At 42.9% G+C, this 20,028-nt stretch overlaps 1 protein-coding gene across 3 annotated transcripts in view; it reads right to left on the bottom strand.

The window, feature by feature from the left end:
• Positions 1-15,134: 15,134 nt before the first annotated feature.
• Positions 15,135-20,028, bottom strand: part of LOC144829492 (A-kinase anchor protein 17B-like) — an 810,983-nt gene continuing 806,089 nt past the window's right edge. For all 3 annotated transcript variants that reach the window (XM_078688684.1, XM_078688685.1, XM_078688686.1), the window contains one exon: positions 15,135-17,487. In XM_078688684.1, the coding sequence (XP_078544810.1) occupies positions 15,664-17,487 (1,824 nt within the window). In that variant the 3' untranslated portion in view covers positions 15,135-15,663. The remainder of the gene's footprint in view (positions 17,488-20,028) is intronic.

Below are 20,028 nucleotides of genomic sequence, written 5' to 3'. Positions count from 1 at the left end.
TAAATTTTTCTTTTTCTTTACAGATATCCTTTATTTTCTTATTTGATCATGTTCGACTTTTCATATATTTCATAATGATTACTGCGATTCACTTCATCACTCCACATATACCCAATGCATTTCAGGTCATATGGGACCCTTCATCAGGGGTCTGTGTACAGAAAAAACAAGGAGATATTGAGCCAGCCTCCTACATAAATCATGAAACAATGAATGAGCTTTAAGAACCAAAACAACACTTAGTAAGTCAAACAACATATCACAGTCATGAATCAGAAACGATATCAGCACATAACATTATTGTCGAAAACGAACCTGAAATCTGAAATTATCAATAAACAAAATCAGGGAGAACTACTACGTGGTGAAACAATGTATCCTACCTAAAAAACTTAAAAAATATCTACCGTGTGGTCAAACAAAACGAGAACCACTTTGTTAGTACTTACGGAAGTGTAACTGAAATCGACCACGAATCCTCAACCAATCCAAATCGCGCTGAGAACCTACAGCAAATGCTCACTTTTAACTAGTCTGGTGATTGGGCCAAGTTATGTTACGTGATCGCGACTTAACACGAAAGCCGAAAACGGCTGATTTAAAGGAAAATAACGATATTGAACATGATACGATGCCCACACTCCTATATACTAAATCATGGATGTTATATGTGTATTAAAGCAAAAAAAACGGCAAAAGTGAAAAAGTGTAAAAAACGTCAAAAATGTGAATTACTTCACCAAATGTATAAGTACCTCGTGAGTAACATAAATAACAGGATTAACGATTTCTAAGGTAGTTTACACTCGCTAGCAGTCAATAACAGGAGTAAAATGAACATTACAGTAATGTTAGTGTCAGCCATCTTCGAATGGGGTGTTGTTACACCCATGTAGTATGCAGAATCTCAAAAGCATTGTCAATAAAGGTTTACAAAAAGCACGAATGTTCAATCCTGTCATTTAATCCTTGCGGTTGATGACTGCCCATCTTCCGAATCCAATAATATTCAGATCTAAGTCTTTTCTTATGATTGTCCATGTCTTCTTGAGGTTTAATCACTTCTAATATTGTAAACCGAAGTTGGGATATGTTATGTTTTTCTTCCATCCAGTGCATGGCTATAGTTGACTTTTGATTCTTTTGTCCGATGTTACTCTTATATTCGGTGATTCTTATTTTAATTTTCTGTTCAGTTTGGCCAACATATAGTTTTCCACAGGGACATTTTATGCCATATATGACATTTTTGGTGTCACATGTACTGGAGTGTAATAGTGGAATTTGTTTCCCAGTCATAGGATGCGTAAATGTTCGACCTGTTATAACATTATTGCAATGTATGCAATTCTCACATTTTTGCATTCTTTTGAAATTCTCAGGTTTACTCTTTGGTTCTCGTCTTTTCAGAAGTTCTTTGATATTTCTTGATCTGTTGTACGCAATAGTTATGCAATCAGAAAATAGTGGTTGAAGGTCTGGTTCTTGAGTGATCAAAGACCAATGTTTTCTCATTATCTTAGTTATTTGTTTCGTTTGTACTGAGTGTTTTAAAACACACACTGTCAGTTTTGACTCTGTTCTTTCCTTGGTCTTGAGTAGATCTTCTCTGTTTAATGTCATAACTCTGTTTTTGGATTCTTCAAGTATTGATTTCAGGTACCCACGTCTTAAATACTTTTGGATTTGGCTTTTTGTAAACCTTTATTGACAATGCTTTTGAGATTCTGCATACTACATGGGTGTAACAACACCCCATTCGAAGATGGCTGACACTAACATTACTGTAATGTTCATTTTACTCCTGTTATCGACTGCTAGCGAGTGTAAACTACCTTAGAAACCGTTAATCCTGTTATTTATGTTATTCACGAGGTACTTATACATTTGGTGAAGTAATTCAAATTTTTTACGATTTTTACATTTTTTACACTTTTTCACGTTTGCCGTTTTTTTGCTTTAATACACATATAACATCCATGATTTAGTATATAGGAGTGTGGGCATCGTATCATGTTCAATATCGTTATTTTACTTTAAATCAGCCGTTTTCGGCTTTCGTGTTAAGTCGCGATCACGTGACATAACTTGGCCCAATCACCAGACTAGTTAAAAGTGAGCATTTGCTGTAGGTTCTCAGCGCCATTTGGATTGGTTGAGGATTCGTGGTCGATTTCAGTTACACTTCCGTAAGTACTAACGAAGTGGTTCTCGTTTTGTTTGTTATTATAACAAAAGATACCAGTAGGTCAAAAAGGAAAAGAAAGTAAACTGTCTGAAAAAATGTGTTGGTTAGGGAGCAGTCACCAAGTCCATACTTAAATAGTACGTGGTAGCCATCAAATGATTCCCATCAGATACCCATCCTGTGCCGCCCTACATCATTTGGGATCCTTCACCCGAAGGAAGTGATGTACAACCACTTGGGATTAGATGAACTGTAACCTAATCGAGTGGAAAAAATCTCAAATGTGATGGTTTAGTGTGTATGGCACAAGGAGGGTAAGAGTATAGCGCAGTGCAAAAATGTGTTAAAGTAACCGTGTTAGAACAGTGAGTGATTTAAAGATTGGGTTGTAGAAGTGGATTTTTTTTTTTTTAATGATATCCTATCCACACCCAACAGTAAAAACAGTGCAAGGTAGTATTAAACATATAACTACTCAGATGTATTAAAGGTCAACATGTTTCTGCGGTAGATGGAGTCTCGAGATCTCCTCCAGCTTCATCAGGACCTTGTGTCAATGCTACTGCATAATTTGAACATTTAATAAAAAGTGAAATGAATGTCACCTGAAATTCGCCTACTCAGACAGTCACGAGGGACGAACAAACAAATGAAAAACAAGAAAAACACATAAATATTGTCAACAGTTTACTGGACACATAGTGAATATGTTGGTTGATTTAAAGCCAATCATTATTGGTCAATTGGTCTCAATCAATAGACCATAAGATATCATTGCCCCTTGAAAGTGGGACCTATAAGAAAGATACATTTATCTTTTACTCACCCAATGTGTGGGGAATATACACTCCACCTCACCTGGCTACAGCTCAGGTAAAAACGGAGCACCGCTCTGAGGGAGAGAAGGAGGAAAGGAAATAAAGGAGGAAAGATGCATAAACTGTGATCATCGCATCTATGTTGGTAGCACGATAATTACAGAAAGATAGTCCATAGCATTATTGTTATAGAACATATATTGCCATTATATCTGGGTATGTTAGTAGGTGATAGCTGATAGAATAGTCACCCATTCGTTTGTACCCGCTTGTGAATGATGTCTATCGAATGAATGCACAGGAAATTCTCTTAAGCGTTTAGCTCCAGTTCTGTCACACAAGGCTGCATGTTACTAATAAAGCTTGTAAGAGATTACATGCATATCCTGCGAGTTCGAGTCAATGAGGTGATCGAGAAACGATCATTCAAAATATCTAACACACCACACCATTAGAGATAGGGTAATGCAAGCTTTATTACATTAGGCGTCTCCTTTCCTCGATATATTTGGAAAAGACCACACACCCCTTGCCCTGCTTACCTGTCCGTCGGTACTCCGGACATCCGTCTAGGCTGTCGTGGAGGGAGGTACCATGACGGACAGGAAGCGGGTCTTTATCCTCCCTGATTGCCGAGCGTCATAGACGCGATTGGATGCGCGCGTCACGTGGTGTTGCCTACGGAATAACGTCACGCTAGGCAACGTCTTTGTCCTTCCTGGTGATTGAGCATTAAGGACGCAATTGGAAGAACACGTCTCGTGGTGTTGCGTGACATCTCGCATCACGCAAGGCAACGTAATGGTTTACTGACTATGTTGGGAAATGTAGTTCACAACGAGCAAAGCAGGGCTCGTGTTGCTCAGTAACAAACTGTAACACTATGGGGGCAGCTCAAGTGCCAGACTATACACGAAATATTACAAGACACGTGCCCGATACTACCTCTTACCCGTTATACTTCCCACAGAATGTTGAAACTGACATAGAAACACAGGAAGAACAGTGGCCCTTTAACGCGGAATGGACCTATGACTGGGAGGAGTCTCGTAAGGACTCGGAGGCGTCTTATGCCGGAAACGAGGAATCGAGGGTGTGTCTATTCACCAGGAGGGAGCGGAGGGAAGGAGAGGACAAGAGCGGAATGAAGCAGCAGGATTTAGCGGACGTGGAACGAAGACGGAGAGACGTTGAGGAGAACGTGGAGCAGGAGAAGCCAGGAGGCCACCGACAACACCAGCCGCCCAGCCATACACCCGCGGGAGGTGTATGGCTCAGCCAGGTACGTGAGAAATTCAGGGGCTGGGTTTTTCGTAAGGCAGCTGCCACCGAGTAAAAGCCCGGGAGTCTATCACCCTTCCTGGTACACCCTTTTCCCTGAGCACACCACCCCACTCACTACGGCAATAGTTTAAGAGACTGCACTAAAAGTGGATCCTCACTCCCTTTCCCCATAGGAACTAATATTGTAAAAACAACAACTGATACCCCGTCGTCTTCTCTTTGTTTTAATCGAGAGGCAAGACGGAAGCTGAAGAAGAATCACCTCGACGGAAGCCCGACAGAGGACGCAGGGCCACGTCTACAGAATCCGGGATCCGAAAGGCGGCGAGGAGCCGTTCCCCTCGAGGAGCAACAACCAACAGAAAGAAAAGTTCAGACTCGCTGTATCTAAAAATAAAACCTGTAAAGACTAAAATTAGTGTATTGCCTATTCCTCCCGCAAGTGCAACAGTGGTGGAGAATGCGGGCATAGGCACCATCTGTGGAGTCAAGATGGAGAACGTTGTCGAACAATTAGTAAAGGGACAGGAACGAATTGAATGGGTGATTGAACAACACTTAGTTTCCGCCCAAGCGGATAGAGAGGTGATAAAAAAAGCCCTTGAGGATAAAAGCGACCAAGCCTGGGTCGATCCCGTCCTAAGAGGAGGAACAACCGAAAGACCCCTAACCCATGGAGCACCCGCAGTGTCCCTACAAAAGTATAGGAACGGGGAAGATCCAGATGCTTTTCTCTTAAATTTTGAAAGGGCCGCCAGAGCATGCGGTTGGCCGGTAGCAAAATGGCCGTTTTTTTTGGCACCTCTGTTAGGAGGAGAAGCACAGGCCGCTTACCAAGTGGCAAATCCAAGAGGGGACACTACGTATGCGGAAATTAAAAGAATAATCCTCGACCACTTAGGATTAGACACAGAGGCATATCGACTAAAATTCCGAAAGGAGAGAGGTGCGGTAGGGGAAAATCCGAAAACCTTATTTGTAAGGCTGAAAATGGCCGCGGATAAGTGGCTCACACCAACCACAAGCAGTAAAGAGGAAATAATGGACCATATCTATTTAGAGCAATTCCTTGAAGCTCTCCCCTACGCCACCCAAAAATGGCTTCGTCAGCATAATAATTTGACGACTGCCCAGGCTGTGGAAATGGCATCGTCGTTCACACGGGCACAACCTAAAAATTTCCCCTTGGAGATAGAAAAAGACAGGAAAATAGGAATACGACAGGAAAAGAATATTTCTCGAGGGAGAGAAACGATACGTCCACGTACTTGGAGGACCGAGAACAATACACCTACAGGGCCACAATGTTTCGATTGTGGTCAATGGGGCCACATTGCCCGAATGTGCCCAAGGAAAAGGAACGAGGAAGAACCAATGGAGATTGGGTACCTCCCTAAACCCGTCTTGTTTTCAGCCGAAATGGGAAACTCCTTCAGAGTAAGTGTGAAAGTCAATGGACACTCCCTATTAGCGTTGTTAGACTCTGGCTGTCGTCAGTCAGTAATCCAGTCCCCCTATGTAAAGTCAGAACAATATGTCTCTCAGGGGGTGGTTAATATTAAATGTGTACATGGGGATGTTAGACCTTACCCCATAGCGCACATTATTATTATTATTATGTTTCTTATATAGCGCCTGAATCGACCCCCGAAGGGGTATCTCCGCGCTTGCCTTGGGAACCCGTCCTGGCTTTTCCCTGTGAGATAGCCCCTACAGGGCATCCCCAAGGTGAAAGCCAGGCATCCCGCCGCAGGGTGGCCGTTGTGGAGATTAAGCAAGCTTAATGCCCAGAGTTGCAGAGTGTGAACCCATGATTAGGTCAGGCACCGAAGCGAGAATTATCGAGTCCATGAACATTTGAGCTCAAGACCCTGCCGCGTCGGGAATTGAACCCTGGTCCCGGGTCTGACCTCTGCTTCAGGGTCTGCCTGCTCTAACCAGTGAGCCACACTTCTCCACATTACCATTGAGACAACAGTAGGATGCTCACAGACAGTTAAGGTGGGGGTGATATATAATTTACCTGAAGACTTAATAATCGGGACAGATAACCCCAACTTCCTGAACATGTTTAAAGATAGACTGGAGGACAAGAGGCAAACAGAGGAGGAGGGGAACATGGGTAGAGAAAGTCCCCTCGTTCATGGTCTTAAAATTGTGAAATTGACCAAGTACGCAACCTCTCCCACTAAAGGCTCTACTAAGGCGGCGGGTTATGACCTGTACAGCGCCTATGATTATGTAATACACAGTCAAGAAAAAGCACTAGTCAAAACTGACCTACAAATAGCGGTCCCCCCAGGGTGTTATGGCAGGATAGCCCCGAGATCGGGCCTGGCGGCTAAATACTTTATTGATGTCGGGGCAGGAGTTGTTGATGCGGATTACAGGGGTAATGTTATGGTCCTCCTATTCAACTTCGGGACTGACGAGTTTAAGGTCAAGAGAGGGGATAGAGTAGCACAACTCATTTGTGAATGCATAGCGAATCCCTTAGTAGAAGAACTAGGCGAGTTGAACGACACAGAGAGAGGTTCCAAAGGGTTTGGCTCCTCTGACCCAACAAACGTTCAAATACACTCCGTAACCTCACAGGACCCATGGGTTTTGGACAAAAGCTTTAAATTTGCGCAAATCAGTGATCCCACTCTCCTCACTGCATGGGAACAGGCTCATCAAAGATCAGAAGGCTCTAAAGTTTTTCCTGGGTTTATTATCCAGAATGACCTACTGTATCGGATTGGAAAGGAAGGAGACCCTGCTCAACTATTAGTACCTGTCTCTTTCAGAGAGCAAGTACTTTTCTTCGCACACAGCCACATCATTGCCGGTCACTCCGGCGCAGAAAAAACGACCCAGAATAACCTCAGACAATTTTTTTGGCCCGGTATTTATAAAGATACTGAATCTTATTGTAGAACCTGTGACATATGCCAAAGGATGAATATGGTGCGACCCCCGGCCGTTCCCTTACAGCCCTTGCCGGTTATCGGAAAGCCTTTTGAAAGGGTCGGTATGGACATCATTGGGCCACTGCCCAAGACTAAAAAGGGGTTCCGACACATCTTGGTGATCGTTGACTATGCCACTAGGTTCCCCGAGGCGTTTCCCCTATCTGCACCCAATTCCAAGCAGATTGGTGACAGAATGATTGAATTGTTCAGCAGGGTGGGTTTCCGGAAGGAAATTTTAACTGACCAGGGTACGCCGTTCATTTCCAAATTAATGAAGGAAATCTGTGGCACGTTGGACATCCACCAGATCCGTACCTCGGTGTACCATCCTCAAACGGACGGACTGGTGGAGCGTTACAACCGTACTCTGAAAACCACCCTCCGTAAGATGATGGAAGTCAGCGGGGTTGACTGGGACCGGATGTTGCCCTTGGCATTATACGCGATCAGGGCACAGAGACAGAGCAGCTTAGGGGTTTCTGCTTTTGAACTGCTGTATGGCCGTCAACCCCGCTCCCTATTAGAAATGACTAGGGATGCCTGGATTAACGAACAACAGGAAGAAACTAGTGCTACCCTTGACTACGCCAGGGCTCTAAAATCTAAACTGGGCAAGTTAAGGGACTTAGCGTTCACTCACCTGGTGGATAGCCAGCGTAGACAAAAAGTTGCTTATGACAAGGGGAAAAAGTGGAGGCAACTCAGGGTGGGGGACTGGGCTTTGGTTCTATTACCGTCGTCCTCGCATAAGTTTAAGGCAGTATGGATGGGCCCCTATGAGGTGACGGAAGTAATTGGGCGCACTACCTATAAATTGAAGGTTGCCCCCAATAAACAACAATCGTACCACATCAACCTTTTAAAAAAATGGTTGGGACCCCCTCCCGCAGACGTTCATCTGGCTGACAAATCAGACTCAACCGACTCTACGGTGGACATGCTTGTTCACAATGAGGAACTAACGGCTCGGCAACAGGTAGAGTTGAGGGACACACTGGAATGTTATGGTGACGTATTTTCCAACAGGCCTGGGAGAACTTCTCTAGCTGAACATTCCATTGTAACACCTCCTGACAAAAAGGTGCGGATTAAACCCTACAGGGTCCCCGAAGCAAGGAGAGCCGCTATTAAGTCTGAAGTGGATGAAATGCTTCGCCTGGGAGTGATTCGTCCCTCTAAAAGTGATTGGTCCAGCCCCATTATTATGGTCCCTAAGCCCGATGGCAGTCCGAGGTTTTGTATGGACTTTCGCGCCCTTAATGAAATTTCACTCTTCGATGCCTATACCATTCCTAGAGTGGACGACTTACTAGAAAAACTGGGACATGCAAAATACATTTCCACCCTTGATTTAACTAAGGGATATTGGCAGGTGCCCCTTCGACCTGCTGACATTAAAAAGACTGCGTTCTCGACGGCGGAGGGGCACTTTGAGTTCACGGTGCTCCCATTTGGCCTGCATGGGGCCCCTGCAATGTTTCAGCGTCTTATGAACACTGTACTTGCTGGATTGTCGGATTTTACGTCTGCTTATTTAGACGACATTGTGATCTATAGTTCGGATTGGTCCGCTCATCTCACACACCTATCAAGGGTTCTGTTGGCTCTCCGACAGGCTGGACTCACGGTGAACGCAAAAAAATGTAAACTGGCTTTCCAAAAGGTTAAATACCTTGGATATGTTTTGGGGCATGGTCTCATAGAGCCACAGATTGAAAAAGTAAGGGCAATTGCCGACACTCCTTTTCCATCTACCAGGAGAGAATTGCGATCCTTTCTGGGCCTTGTTGTTACTACCGACGATTTATTTCTCAGTTTGCGGATATTGCCGCCCCGCTCACGGATGCTTTAAAGAACATTGGGAAGGCTTCCTCACCGGTACGTCCCACCCCCCAAATGCAGGAGGCCTTTCGAGTCTTGAAGTCTGTGATTACATCCACACCTGTGTTGTCATCACCGGATTTCTCTCGCCCTTTTGCCTTGCACACCGATGCCTCGGATTACGGCATCGGGGCCGTGCTTTCACAAACGGGCAGCGATGGGCTTGACCACCCGATACTCTATGTCAGCAGGAAACTGTTCCCTCGTGAATTGAAATATGCGACTGTCGAGAAGGAGTGTCTCGCGATCAAATGGGCCATTGAGAAACTTGCTTATTAGCTCGAGGGTCGACGTTTCGACCTCTTCACGGACCATGCACCCTTGCTCTGGATGGCTCGCAATAAGGCTAACAATGCGAGAGTATTGCATTGGTTTTTGTCCCTACAGCCATACACGTTCTCTATCCATCACCGGAAAGGCAGTGAGAATGTAGGGGCTGATTTCTTATCTCGCCACCCACTCACCGATCGTGAGTGTCCGGAGGGGGAGGTATGTAACACTATGGGGGCAGCTCAAGTGCCAGACTATACACGAAATATTACAAGACACGTGCCCGATACTACCTCTTACCCGTTATACTTCCCACAGAATGTTGAAACTGACATAGAAACACAGGAAGAACAGTGGCCCTTTAACGCGGAATGGACCTATGACTGGGAGGAGTCTCGTAAGGACTCTGAGACGTCTTATGCCGGAAACGAGGAATCGAGGGTGTGTCTATTCACCAGGAGGGAGCGGAGGGAAGGAGGGGACGAGAGCGGAACGAAGCAGCAGGATATAGCGGACGTGGAACGAAGACGGAGAGACGTTGAGGAGAACGTGGAGCAGGAGAAGCCAGGAGGCCACCGACAACACGAGCCGCCCAGCCATACACCCGCGGGAGGTGTATGGCTCAGCCAGGTACGTGAGAAATTCAGGGGCTGGGTTTTTCGTAAGGCAGCTGCCACCGAGTAAAAGCCCGGGAGTCTATCACCCTTCCTGGTACACCCTTTTCCCTGAGCACACCACCCCACTCACTACGGCAATAGTTTAAGAGACTGCACTAGAAGTGGATCCTCACTCCCTTTCCCCATAGGAACTAATATTGTAAAAACAACAACTGATACCCCGTTGTCTTCTCTTTGTTTTAATCGAGAGGCAAGACGGAAGCTGAAGAAGAATCACCTCGACGGAAGCCCGACAGAGGACGCAGGGCCACGTCTACAGAATCCGGGATCCGAAAGGCGGCGAGGAGCCGTTCCCCTCGAGGAGCAACAACCAACAGAAAGAAAAGTTCAGACTCGCTGTATCTAAAAATAAAACCTGTAAAGACTAAAATTAGTGTATTGCCTATTCCTCCCGCAAGTGCAACACAAACCCAAAGAAATGTTTTTATATTTGCGTATTTACAGAGATAAATATATCTCTTACTGTGGACTCGTGTGTGTTAGGTGTCCAAAATAAATTAGGCAAATAAACGCAGAGTGCCTGCTTTGTTGTGATCACGTCACTTTATGACTATTACCAACAACAAAATTTGCTCAGAATCCTAGTTTTTTTTCGTTACATTAACTATCAAATGATGAGGTATATCAATATGCTGATGTCTAGAATGACGTACAGCGTCTTGAATAGATAGAGTCTCGATGGTATCTGTATATTCGGTGGTGTTTATGACGTTATTGGTTGTTCGCTGTATCTATTCATATATGTATACAGAAAATAGTGCAAACAGCTGAGATGTGATTCATAATGACATCCATGGGATGTCTTCGTTCAATCCTATTTTGTAAGTTTGTAACTTATGGACCCATCTCTGCTCACGTTTAAATAGAAATGTGCTAATGTCCACAATGTGTGCCGGTATTGTTGGTTGCTCCAAGACTGTCCACCTTATGTCTGTGGGAAGATGTTTGGCCAGTATAAAGTGATTTGTGAGCTTGGTAGCCTGTCTGCTCTCGTTTTGTTTGACCACACGGTAGATATTTTTTACGGTTTTTAGGTAGGATACATTGTTTCACCACGTAGTAGTTCTCACTGATTTTGTTTATTGATAATTTCAGATTTCAGGTTCGTTTTCGACAATAATGTTATGTGCGGATATCATTTCTGATTCATGACTGTGATATGTTTGACTTACTAAGTGTTGTTTTGGTTCTTAAAGCTCATTCATTGTTTCATGATTTATGTATGAGGCTGGCTCAATATCTCCTTGTTTTTTCTGTACACAGACCCCTGATGAAGGGTCCCATATGACCCGAAATGCATTGGGTATATGTGGAGTGATGAAGTGAATCACAGTAATCATTATGAAATATATGAAAAGTCGAACATGATCAAATAAGAAAATAAAGGATATCTGTAAAGAAAAAGAAAAATTTATGAATTCATTGTAATTGAGTAATTCGTGGAAGACCACATGGTCGAAGTATTATTGTGCATACACCCATTAAAGGTGGAACCTTCTACCTTTCCTAGCAAAAGGTCTTTGACTAGTAGCCAGATTTGCCCAATCTGTGACTGGAACTTATGAGCAGCTGATGTGTCAAAGAGGTTTTTCGCCATGCATTGCACAATCCCATTGAATTGGTCCATGAGGAGAGGTGGGAAGGTAGCGTGCAGCGGGTTGTTCGTTTGGGAAAGGGGTTCGCAAGTATCTAGTGATGGGTCTGGGACCGCATTAAAGTCACCCCCGATAAGTGTGGTCCCTTGGGAGAGGACCAACAGGAGACCCCATAGCGCTTGGAGTGATGATTGGAAGCATTGTTGGGCAACATATGTTGAGATGAAGCTATAGTGTCTGGCTTCATAACGACCTTCAATCCCTATGTATCACCCCTGAGAGTCTCCATGTGTGGCAGAGACCGTCAGGGAGAATTCCTTGTGTAGCAGAATTACCCCCACCCCACCCCACTGAGATCCCTGGGTGTACTCTGCATGGAACACCCAGTCAGACCGAAAGCGATGGAGAAAAAAAAAGTATATGTCCAGCAAATGGGTTTCCTGGAGCATGACTACCTCTGATAGGAGACGTTTTGTGTACCTCATAACGGCCGACCATTAATTAAGGTCTAGTAGGCCGTTTATGTTTCATGAAATGACCTTGATCATTTGGGGGTGTGGGGCAGGGCCTTGAGGGGGCTTCCTCTCGAGGGAGAGGCCGGATGTGCTAATTTCTGGTGCTCATCTCGTAAACTTGAGGTGCATGATCGTTCAGGTGTAGAACAGCAGTGTGTAATGTTTTGACTGCATGTAAACCTAAATTGAAACAAGGAAACAAAACAACAAACCCCTCCAAACTTCCTCCTACCACACACTTCCACCCCTGAGGTATCTGTTGCCTCACCATTACACATCTAACACTGTAGAGGGCTGCAGCCTGTCGCAGTGGATCCCGGCACCTGTCTTAAAAGATTCTGATGCCCGACAGCAAATTACAAATGTGAGTGACAGCGGTGTCACAGTGATAAGAACATTCCCCCATTGTACCCCATCAAGCAATGTTTTAACAGCCATACTCATCCAACCAGTCTCTATCGTGCCTCCGCAGGGACTCTAGCATGGTCTGGGTGTGCACCACCTCAAGTCCCCACGGTTGATGGACTCGAAGTTTTCAACCTCAGTACAAAATAAGTCCAGTGTGTTGGAGAGGGCAGCCACAGATATGGGAGCCCCTGCTACAGTTCCATTGCTCTGTGGGCTTGGGAGGATCATTGGTTCTGGGGCACAGGCACCCTCCATCGTGAGCAGTGTCTCTGATAGGTTGCGACCTCTCCTTGTTCTGCAGGAGCCTGAGGTCAGGCGCTTCAACACCCACACCCATGCCTGCTCTGGGGTATTACAGAAAGAGGTTGAGGAATGGTATATGACCTTAACGCAGGCAGGGACGAGCAGTATTTACTGGAGGTTTCAGAGTTTCTATTTAATCTCCTAAAGGGATCGTCAGGACTGCTGGACTACACAGGTGTAATCTGGAAAGATTACAATTTTGGTTTTTGGAGCCTGAGGTCCTGGTAGGTTGTGGCTTTCTGCAGGATGGCGTTGCAATCCTGGTGAATGAGGATATGGACAATGATGGGCCTGAGCGGGGCACCTTTTGGCAGTCTTTTAGCAAAGGATCGGTGAGCACTTTCCACCACAAAGTAAGTTGACAATTTGTCTGAGGGTATTAAACTCCGAAGCCACTCCTCCAGCAAGGAGTCCACGCCAGAGGCCTCTAAACCTTCCGGAAGTATATTACAGTCTTAAAGATGCCTCAGAAATACTAAGGTTACTTTCGACATTAAGACCAGGAACCTTCATTTTATCTCCAGAGCCAAAGTTAGCATCATTAACAAGAACTGAAAGTCACTGCAGGTTTATCGAACTGAGTACTGAACGTTTTTTGCAGTTCAAAGGGTACATTTGTTATTCTGCCAGTCAAAATGTATCTAAAGAGGCAGGGAGGAAGATTGCAGTTCCTTTAAATCTTTTTGTCAAAAATGGTTGGGTTGGTGGTGAAAAAAGACCAAATGAGCAAAATTGATAGAGTAAAGCAACACATAGAGCCTGGGAAGGATTGCACTCACTATGATTAACATGCAGCCAGTGCGACTTAATATGTGACTTTACGCAGGACGCTTACGGGATACCTCAGGGTTGTTTCCTTTCTCTCTTCTAATTTAAATCAACATCACTTTCATTCAAAAGATACCAGGGTTGTCTATGGGTAGCCATTATACAATTGCTAGGTTCTTGATTCTGAGTGGTTTGTGAAAGAATTATAGCCCTGATTTAGAGTTTGGCAGGCGGGTCAATTCATCACAAAAGTGACAGACATCCGATCCACTGTATTACTAGTGCATCATATCCTACGGCGCTTGCGATGAGGCTGATAGCCATCATGTTTGTGGCAGAGTAACAGTCTTCCAAACTCTAAATCAGGCACTATATATTTAATCTGTGACTAAAGATCTGCACCATATAAAAATCCAGGCTCTCCTCCTGCTGAAGCCAAACCTGTTTCTGCAGTATTTACTCATGGAAATTAGGGAAGTATGTTTACCTGACTGTAGTAATGGAACTGTCTTTCATTACCAATATTGTAAAAGAGCTTCTTGGACGATTGATGTTTTTTTTTAATTCAGAGATCATCTTTAGATCACACAACCTACATACTGATTGGGTCAAACTGGTATGAAATTGTCGTCATTTAATAATTGCCAATATTGTTGTATTCGTCTAAGTATTGTAGAGTCAAAATTCTCACATTTTGAGAAACAGTGGGATAACGTTTTAGTTGGATGCAGGATCTTCCAAATCTCATTATTGCAGACAGGAAACTTGTTAATAGTTCGGTAGGACAAAGGTATGACTGTAAAGACTGTAGCAGGTACTTTCAGTGTTACCCAGGTCTCAAATAATATGTTTTTTTCTTTAAAATGGTTACCAGGAGGACTTTCAAATTACGGTTATTTCGTTCTGCAGACACTAGGATGTGGTATGGCAAGGCATTATCTGGTCTTCCAAAAGAGATTACTGGTATGTTTGACTATAGTTTCTTTCTATAGACTTTGAATCATTCCTGAATGAGAACATAAATAGTCAAGATTAACTCTTGAGAGTACGTAACCTTCAGACACAAAAGAATAATTTTAGACTAGTGGGACAGACCAGATGCAATCTTTCTGAGCTGAAAGAGATTTGTGCTCTGGATAAGCATACAGTCGGTATTTGTTTGCTTTAAATTTACTGATAAAAATATCAGAATGTAAAGATGGCATTCTTAGGAAAACTGATTAATATGGGCTTTGAAATATAGTTAAAAACTAGGAGGTATCAATGTTTCAGATGGAAAATATAGTTGTATCTTCATAAAAAAACTGTATTTTTGGGGCAATATTGTTACACGCACCAGAGCTATAAGTAGCACAAAATTCCTTAATGTTTGTTTTCTTTATGAGAATTTCGAATAACCAGAAATATGGTTGCTGGGTGAGAAAGTCTGTATATAAGCTACGTAAAGCTCCCTTAATCAAAATATGTGTTGATGCTCTCCTCGAAGTTACTGTAACTGAAGTTATAGCAGGGGTGGCTAGACTACAAAATGCAGAGCATTGAGTCATGAGGGCTTTTTTAAAACATAATTAAAACACATTCTGTTACAAATTCTGAATTCAGAGATGTCTCACAATTGGGGCTTGATATGAGTGGAATTAATAAGCTAGCAGCCTCGCTGTCAAAGTTACGATATATGACGCTCTAAGGTTTAATTGCAAGGATTTCTTTACATTGACCAATAAGTGATCTATTTCCAGACCATCTGTATTATTGCTAGAAATGTATTTACTTAAGCAAATCGTTAAAGTTACTGGTAACAACATATAGGTGATAGTGAAAAACATATTCCAGGCAGTCACTTTACCAGTTCGTTTTTATATTTTTACAACTCCTGTTTCTCTTCCAAGTGGTGCACCAGCATTTAAAAATTGCTGACTCTTTGAAAAATGAAATATTAGGCTCTAAAGCTTCTATGTGTTATAATAATGTAAATAGTTATATTATATTTATTTTTCGGCTTCTAACTTATGCTGGCATAATCCTCTTCATCATAGAAACAGCGCTGCCATTTCAAATAGTCATTAAAGTTTCTAGGACAAAAGGAGAATGGTTTTATATTTTCCAGACTGTTCCTTACGATTGGCTGGTTTAGGCACTCGCAGCTGTCAGAGCAATATTCACAAGAGGGTTCCTCGCGGTGCTTGCATGTGGCGGCACATACACTCGTGTCTTGTTGGTTAGAGCGTAGTCCTCGGTGACACATCTGAAATGGATGGTCTGCTGCACCAAGCAGATGTGGAGTCAGTTTTAACTTCACTTTGTGTTCAGTCCTCCTCCTCCTCTCAATCACTCTTTGCAGATATGCTTTTTTCCATGAGTCCTTCTGGAGGTTGCAGAGGTGATTGTGGTAAGCATTGTCAGAGCAGCAGTAAGCACCCCCTGTTGGACAATTTCCCTCAATCTTTTTACCATTTATATTTGCTTGAGCTATCTCCTCTTCGTCGGTAGATTCAGACTCACTGTTTTGCTCTTCAGACTGCTGTATACTGTTGGGCCTTCTCCATTTTTGCTTACGTTTGCATCTGCAGTGGCTTTTGAGATTACTGTACATATTGCTGAACTGTAAGCCAAAGTCAGGGAACATTTCTTCTGGATCATTTGTTTCATCTTTGATTGTGTTAGGAAAAATGGTGGCTCTTCTTCTTCTTTTTGGGAAAATGGTTCGCTTCTTGGCTGGCACTTTCTTACACGCTACTTGGCAATCCTCCTTGCATACTCGTTTAGGCTTTCTTTCTAAGTTCTCCAATTCCTCACTAAAGTATTCGGAATCACTGCTTATCTTCTCCAAAACATCTTTCAGCTCGCTGGCCTCAGCTGCCTGTTGGTAGGACTTTTGGGTCTTGTTTTGTCTGCCTTTGCAACTTGTAAGAGGAATCGCACTGGGTTTTTTGAAAGGGGTGTTTTTCTGTTTGACACTTCTCAGTATGTTTTCAGCATGTGCCCATTTCCTATGAAGATCTTTAGTAAACGTCTGGCAAGATTTACTTCCGAAGAGATTCTCTGATTTTGGAAGAGTGGTTCTCCATTTGCTTTTCAGTTTTGGGGATAGTTGCTTAGGACTGGGTGAAGCGTTCATTTTATTGTATGGTTGCCCACAGAGATTCATCAGGCTGATCTGGAAGCCATTGCCATTGTTAAAGACCACCCGCTGCCACCACGCATCACTTTCTGTATTATTTTGCACTAGGCAGACTCGTGCATAGGCTGGATACTCATAGTAATTCAACAAATAATGAATGAACTCATCTGTTTCATATATTTTGGGCTTTTTATAACAAACTGCTTCATTGGTGTCTCCGGAGCCACACCCACTGTAGCTAAGCCAATTTCCTCGACTAGTCTGTGTTTCTGTTTGATGGTTGATTTTATGCATTGCCATTTGTAGGGCACCACATTTATAGCTACGTTTGCGTTGCTCTGCTTTCGCTGGTTTTCTCTCAGGGCTTTGACTCTCCATTTCTTCACTGGATGTAGTTATCGACAAATCGTATGACGACACCGAGGATGAAATAGAAAGGCATGATTTGTCTTCTATATCCAGCTCTCCTTTGTGCTCATTCTCGTTTTCTTCCTCCTCTCCCTCCCCTTCGTAATTTGAGTCGTTTTCTTCAGTGAGTAAGTGAATCTCAGAATTGACTTCCCAATCTAGCTCATCACTTAGAACGATCTCTGAGATCCTTTCTGCATTTTTCACACTTTTCACTTTAGTTGATTGGCAGGTGTCTTTATCCACGTCAAAATTCAGAAGCAGCTCTTTACTGAAATTGTCCAAAATGATGTACTCCTTGAAACAAAATAAAAAATAAAAAGATTGAGCATGATACATGTCAAACATATGTAGGGTAACAAGCTATGCATTAACACTGACGTCAAATTTCACAATTAACTAGAGAACATGTAAAGTAATGTAAAGACTCAGAGGAATTAAATAATCTCCCTTCTGCCTGAGAAACAGCCTATCTGAATCTTATAGTTGCTACTATAATGATTTTGCACTTTGCTGAAGATTTATATTAATATAGCAGAAAACGTGTAAGAATCTATATTAGTTCCATCTATGTAATTGGCAGGTAATCCCAATGCAGTCGTAACTGAAGATAGCCCACAAATCAGGATTACGAGTTTATCAAGTATACCGCACTCTTGATTAAACACCCTCCCAACCTCTGGACATTTCTCTAGGAAAAATCTAGAAAAATGTCCTTGAGTAAGAGATAAGAAACTGCAGCAATCAATACATAAGAACTTGAACCCCTCGGCCTTCTGCACGGTATTCAATGTTCTAATGCTAACAATTATCTGCTATTGCTTTAGTTTAGGGTTCAAGCTGCTAAACTCTGGACCCCACTTCCAATTCAGTTGAGTTCGAGTCCACATATGATCATCTTCAGAAGAAACTTAAGACCTGGCCTTCTGACCAATGCATCTGCTGTTCTCAGTCTGTTGGTTCAGTTAGCTCTGGGTTGGGTGGCCATGTGCTCTCCAAATTTTTAAAAATAGATAAAATAAAAATGGAATGCAATGCCTTGCTGATGGGCCTTTGTAATCAAGATCTACTGCATGTGTCAAGCTGTCTGATGTCAAGCTCACTTCAATCACACCACATTTCACAAATCCCAATGACCATGGACTGAAAGTAATGGAAGTCAAAGCCATCTTTAATATAATGTGGAAGGCATACAAGGCAATCCACATACAGTGTCCCATATACCTCACTGAGAAATGTGGATAGCCACCACAGGAACATGATCCTCATTGCTTGGCAACCCTAGACCTTGAATTAAATCAGTTTCTATTGTAATCATTCCGTTGTTGTGACATGAAATTATGGAACCACCTTTCTGTAAAGCTTCATATCATCTGTGTTTCTGTTTTAAAATATCTCATACTCTGCCTATAGCAACAATTGCACAACTAGGGCTATCTGTTCCCTCGTTGTCTCTGTCACAGTCTGAGAGTAAGGTTCTGATTTAGAGTTTGTCAGAATAGTTACTCTGTCACAATGTGAAGGACTTCCCATCCGCCTTATTACAGGTGCCATAGATAATATAATGCACTTTTAATAAGGCGGACTGGATTTCTATCAGGTTTGTGATGATGTAACACAGCCGCCAAACTCTGAATCACACCCAAGTCTCTCATTAGGAGAATGGCATCTTTGTTGCCTAATCATACAACCACTTAATTTTTAGGATTCCCGGTACTGCTTTAAAAACTCCTGCCATCTACTGCACCTCTTCAGAATTAAGGAGGTTCCTTGTTTGATTCCTTGCTATGCCAAGTAGATACTCTATCTGCAATGATGTATGCTATTATGCAGTGTAGACCACTTTAGGGTGAGGTTTTTTTCTATTCCCTTCTTTGTGTAAATATTTGGAAAAAGACAAGCAATTTGTAGGGAGTTGCAGGTCAGGGTCTGCTTGATTTTAGAATTGTGGCATGCGCTGGGAGTGCATAGGGGTTTTGACCTCCTTTTAACCTACCAACACATCAATACCCATGTGCATCATAGCTTCTTGTGAGACGGGGAAAGGAAGGGCCTTTGGCCATGGTTCAGGTTTCCTGGCTAGGTCCCTCGGAAGAAGTCCTCAGTTTTAGCCAATAAACTGGGCCATATTTCCCTTTGGAAATTAATGCAACAATATGGTAATTCCTGTTCTAATGAGAAGAAGGTTGCATTCCGTCAAACATCAAGGTGGAAAACGATTGATTGTGAAAACACAAGCCATTAGGATATTTGTAGTGTTTTCAGAAGTGGCTCCAGAAGCAGCAATTTATTTGGGTATTGTACTTCTTCCCACCTCTTTCCCCTAGCATTTAACCAGGTGATATCAAAGTTCTGAAGGGATATATATAAACCCTTTTATTCCTGTATCTTACAAGCTCTATAGATTGCATATCAGTAAACATTCTGCAGGAGATACATGAGCATTCTATACTTATTAATCTGGATAGTAATCCCTTCAGAGGATGTGGCTCCATCTGATTACGCAAATAGTGGAGCAAAAGGAGTTGTGAAAATAGCATGTCCAGCCGGTAATCCCCTTGAGATTTCTCATAGTTCTTTTGAAAAACATTCAGCCCAGCTCTAGGGTATCTCACAGGGCACAGCATTCCGAGGTGGTTTCTCTATTAGGACTCTGGGCCTGCGCCCCTCTGAAATTCCTACACTTTTACCTAAAATGATTAAATAGATTTATTTATTTAGATATATGATCATATATCTAAACAAAGAGAATGTATTTAAGTCTGAGCTATCTGTCGCGAGCTGACTGAACCACCTTGCTCTGAAGCACTAGACAGAAGCCGGGCAGTAAATTAACTT

Source organism: Lissotriton helveticus, chromosome 4_1 (genome assembly GCF_964261635.1).
Source record: "Lissotriton helveticus chromosome 4_1, aLisHel1.1, whole genome shotgun sequence".
Taxonomy (NCBI): domain Eukaryota; kingdom Metazoa; phylum Chordata; class Amphibia; order Caudata; family Salamandridae; genus Lissotriton; species Lissotriton helveticus.
Note: the sequence above shows the minus strand (reverse complement) of the source record. Positions and strands in the feature narration are given on the sequence as shown.